We start from the raw sequence: 4,590 nt of genomic DNA, 5'->3' as shown, positions 1-4,590 counted from the left end.
AGGATATTCGCCACCCGGATGGCAAACAATTATTCGCCTTAATCTCATAATGAGGATTTATTAAACACCAATTACGCGACATAAAAAAAACGCTAATACGGAAGCCAGTTAGAAGAACTCACAGTAACAAGCGACCGAATGATGAATACTATTTACTATAGAATTTGATAATTGGTTCCCAATCACAGCCGTGCGGAACCGGAAACCGGAGCACTGGATTAACGGTTACTTTTACAAAGTAAATATTCCGTTCCCAGTAAAAAGCGTGCGGATATCGGGGTTTCCGGATTATCGGCAACCGGATAAACGCGGCTCCACTGTACGACAATTACGTTTCTTTTTTAGTTTTCTATATTTCTCGTCCCATTAAAATCTAACAAGTTGTCTACAACAGCCATGTTCTAATGACGTTTTTTAACCAAATGTTTTTTTATTATCATACTTTTAATTCTTCTCTATTAAAATCTAAGAAGTTTTTTTTTACCACAGATTTATTTTTAACCAATCAAAGCGTTTCCTATAGAATCCGTAGAAAACAATAACGATTTATGTGAGAGCGAAACCCAAAGCGGCTGTCGGATTGTACTTAATTGGGTTCCGCTATCTCACAATTGAAAACGGGTTCTACGTGAAACGCTTTGATTGGTTAAAAAAAAAACATGACGTCATTAGAACGGGACTGTGGTAAAAGATTTGTTAGATTTCAAAGGAGAGGCAAAACATTATAGTTGGCTACGTCACCTTATAAAAGTTTCAGAGTTTGATTATTCTTCAAAGAAAGAGGGATATAAAATGTTGTCTGCCTTACATTAATTACTTTAGTCATATACCTCACTAATACATAATCTTTCCTGTATATTTCTTTTCAAACAGTCTTTAATCCACTAGGCTAATTGTTCTTCAAACTGTCTAGTTACAAATATACCATATTAAAAAGTTTAAGGTGATACCTCATAGCTCAGTCGGTAGCGTGTTGGATTGTCGTCTGCCAGTCCATTAGGTGCCGTGGGTTCGAATCCTCCTCATGGTAAGAAAAATGCTGATTCCTGTGCCAGTGCTTTCGAAGTCGACCCAGTATCTGCTCTCACCCCTCATACCAATTCTCACATTTATATCATATTGTGACGGCGAATAAAGATGTTTCTTCACATTACAAGAAGATGTCGATATATACTTTCAATTTCGTAATCCATAAGATGATGAATACTGGAATAAATTAGAATTCCGAACTAATTCATGAGACGGACAAAAAAAAAGCTTATTTTAGTGGAAATGCAAGAATCCCATACGTCTGACTGAAAAATGGAATTACTTAGTTTAATGGATTATTCGTAAGTTTTATGGATTTAGTGGACTTATTTCGTTAAAACGAAATATTTTATTAGAGTAAGGAAAATTGCGCCTAAGGGGCTCCGTAGATTATAGAGGGATTCTGTCAAATAGTTTTAACACCAATTTAAAGTTTAAACAAGTTTAAAGATTTCAATTTGTTTTCATCTTAAGAGGTAGTTACATTTAAAGATCAAGTTTTGTGAGATATAAATAGAAGAATTATTTTCAACTGGCGATGATTACCGTCATGTTTTGTGATGTAAGATGTCTGCTGTGAAGTCAGTGAAATGATTAAGATATCAACCAGATATAGCTTTACGGTTATTTTGATATCACAAGTCGTTTGTTTGTTTGCTTACCAGACTGTTATACATTTAACCATGTCACATTATCAATTTATCTCATCTTCACAAAGTATAGGTATTACAAACACCGTCTAATACCTTGATATAATTAGACACTTTTCATATTACGGATTCCGTATAATACCTTGATATCATTTTGAACTTTTCGTGTAAGACAAGTTTTACGAACTCGGTTTAATACCTTGATATCATTAGACACTTTTCTTGTATCACAGACGTTTTAGGAACTCTGTTTTTACATCACACACCTATCATGTAACACAAGCTTTACCAACTCTGTGTTATACCTTGACATCATTAAGCATTTTTTAATGATTTTAGAGCTCATGACATCATTAGGTACTTTTCTTGTATCACTGGAGTTTGTGATTTTATTGGATTGTTTGCTAGTGAAAACAGTCAATCAGAGACTTTGACGCATGTATGACTGCACGTTTATCAACTACAGTAGTTCATGTCTGTGTTGTGAACTTCTGTTTGATTTACAGAAGAAAATGAGTTTCTGAAAACATTATACAAGAAAAGTGCCTAATGATGTAAAGGTATTAGACGGAGATTGTAACACATGACGCTGTGAAGATGGTTGTCCCTGTGTAGTCAATATTTTTATTTTCAAAGGACTGTACGACAAATCGAGTCTACGGGAAATGATTGTCACCCAGACATACTCGACTATCATAAAAAACAAGTGAAAGGACATATATACTTTGTTTTTGCTCATAATTATTCTTTGAAATTAGAATTGAATTTATCAAGACGTCAATGTTTCGACATTTTACATTCTATCAAATGTCTGTAGTAATATAAAGTGTTATTCATCGGAGAGTGAATTATTGACAGTTGTAAGATGTTTAAAATTGAACTATGTCGGCTTTAACGTGTTTTATCTCCTGAGTTTTGAAGAATAAAGATATTAGGTTAGTTGATGGCATCTAAAAGATTAAAAAAAGAAACTGGAAAGTCTGTCATCGATTTTAGAAAGAAATGAAATCGTTCTAATTTGCACACTGGTCGAACTCTATACCCAATTTTATAAAACATTAGATCAGGAATCTTCAACCCAAGAGGGTAATTTTGAAATTTTTAGGGGGGTAATGCGTCGAGCGTAAAATTTTTCCAATTATAATGTAAATAGTTCTATTCAAACAGGCTATATTTTCGGATATAAAAAAGTTTTCAGGGAAATCCTAAGAAAAAAACACTAAATAGTTAGAATATCTAGGGTAATTAGGATAATGCAATCGATCAAAAATCCTGAAACGAGTAATAGAAAGATCAAGCTTGAAGCCTCCTGCATTAGATGATTGTTTTTGGAGTTACTGCCCTTGTCTTGTGGGAAAATTGATTGCATATGGCGTATTCAAATATTTTTGAGTTATGTTAACGCAAATAATTTGCTGAAAGGTAAATTTTTTGTCTACAAGCAAAACTTTTTTCGCATGGCAACACGTTACAGAGAAGTACATTTAATAGAATTTAACTGTGAAAGACGTTCTATTCCCGGAACAGTATGTCTTGTCTAAGACTTACAATAGTCTAAAGACTGACGTAATATTCCATTTCATTTCAAAATAGTTCCGATCATATCTGGTATTTTCCTTTGTGTATTATTTCTGAAGCAATACTACCACTCTCGCTACAATAGTCTCATATGAGACGTAAAACTCCATTTCATTTCAAAATAGTTCCGATCATATCCGATAAATTTCCACTGTGTATTATGTATTATGTATCATTTCTGAAGTCGTGCTACCACCCTCCCTGCTATAGTCTCATGTGAGACGTAAAACTCCGTTTCATTTCAAAACAGTCCCTATCTTATTTTTGTATGAGTAGTCGTCCTCCGTAATACTCGGGTTCATTTCAAAATATTTGCGATAATATTATGTGTTTGTCCTCTGTATTGTGTATTATTTCTGAAGCTACGCTACCACTTTTCTCAAAATAGTCTTGTGGCTACCATTTCAGCGTAGTCATCATTAATATTATTAGGCTAGGCCTTTGTCGTAAGGAGCAAATATTTTCTTAACCGGCAGCAATCGACAGAAAAACATTAGTTTACGGCAGCAAACATTAGTTTACGGCAGCAAACATTAGTTTACGACAGCAAACTTTAGTTTACGACAGCAAACATTAGTTTACGACAGCAAACACTAGTTTACGGCAGCAAACATTGGTTTGCGACAGCAAACATTGGTTTGCGACAGCAAACATTAGTTTACGATAGCAAACATTAGTTTACGACAGCAAACATTGGTTTACGGCAGCAAACATTAGTTTACGACAGCAAACATTAGTTTACGGCAGCAAACATTCGTTTACGACAGCAAACATAAGTTTACGACAGCAAACATTAGTTTACGACAGCAAACATTAGTTTACGACAGCAAACATTAGTTTACGACAGTAAACATTAGTTAGACTTATACCAATACACAAGTCTCCACTTCATTTCCAGTCCCTGTCATATTTTTGTATCTTTTCTGTCTTGTATCATTTCAGACCACCTCAGTCATTCAAGATGGACAAAACCATATTAATGGCAGTTACAACATTGATAGCAACAATTGTCCTCATAAATTGTGTATCTGGCCTGGGCGATGCTAAACAGAGTAGTTTTGGCGGATATCCCTCATCAGACGGTAAATACCAAGACTGGTACGAATGGATGGTCAAGAGAAATTTCGGAGGCGGAAATGGCGGATTTGGATTCCAGGACGGTGCCGGCAGATTCGTGAACTGGGAAGACGTTTACAGAAATGCCAAAGCTAAAAGGCAACTGAGTGTATCCCCCGATGGATTTGGAAATTACGGTTCATATTTCAGCAACGGACTTCAGGATTGGCGCCGAGCCTTCCGTGGAACCAAACGCAATACCAAACGTGAAAATTAA

At 35.2% G+C, this 4,590-nt stretch overlaps 1 protein-coding gene across 1 annotated transcript; it reads left to right on the top strand.

The window, feature by feature from the left end:
• Positions 1-1,302: 1,302 nt before the first annotated feature.
• LOTGIDRAFT_173482 (hypothetical protein) lies at positions 1,303-4,590 on the top strand (the record flags this gene model as incomplete). The annotated part of the gene is made up of 2 exons (XM_009051224.1): positions 1,303-1,331; positions 4,200-4,590. The coding sequence occupies 2 exons, from the start codon at positions 1,303-1,305 to the stop codon at positions 4,588-4,590; spliced, it is 420 nt and encodes a 139-aa protein (XP_009049472.1).

The sequence above is a fragment of the Lottia gigantea genome (genome assembly GCF_000327385.1).
Source record: "Lottia gigantea unplaced genomic scaffold LOTGIsca_161, whole genome shotgun sequence".
Taxonomy (NCBI): domain Eukaryota; kingdom Metazoa; phylum Mollusca; class Gastropoda; family Lottiidae; genus Lottia; species Lottia gigantea.
Note: the sequence above shows the minus strand (reverse complement) of the source record. Positions and strands in the feature narration are given on the sequence as shown.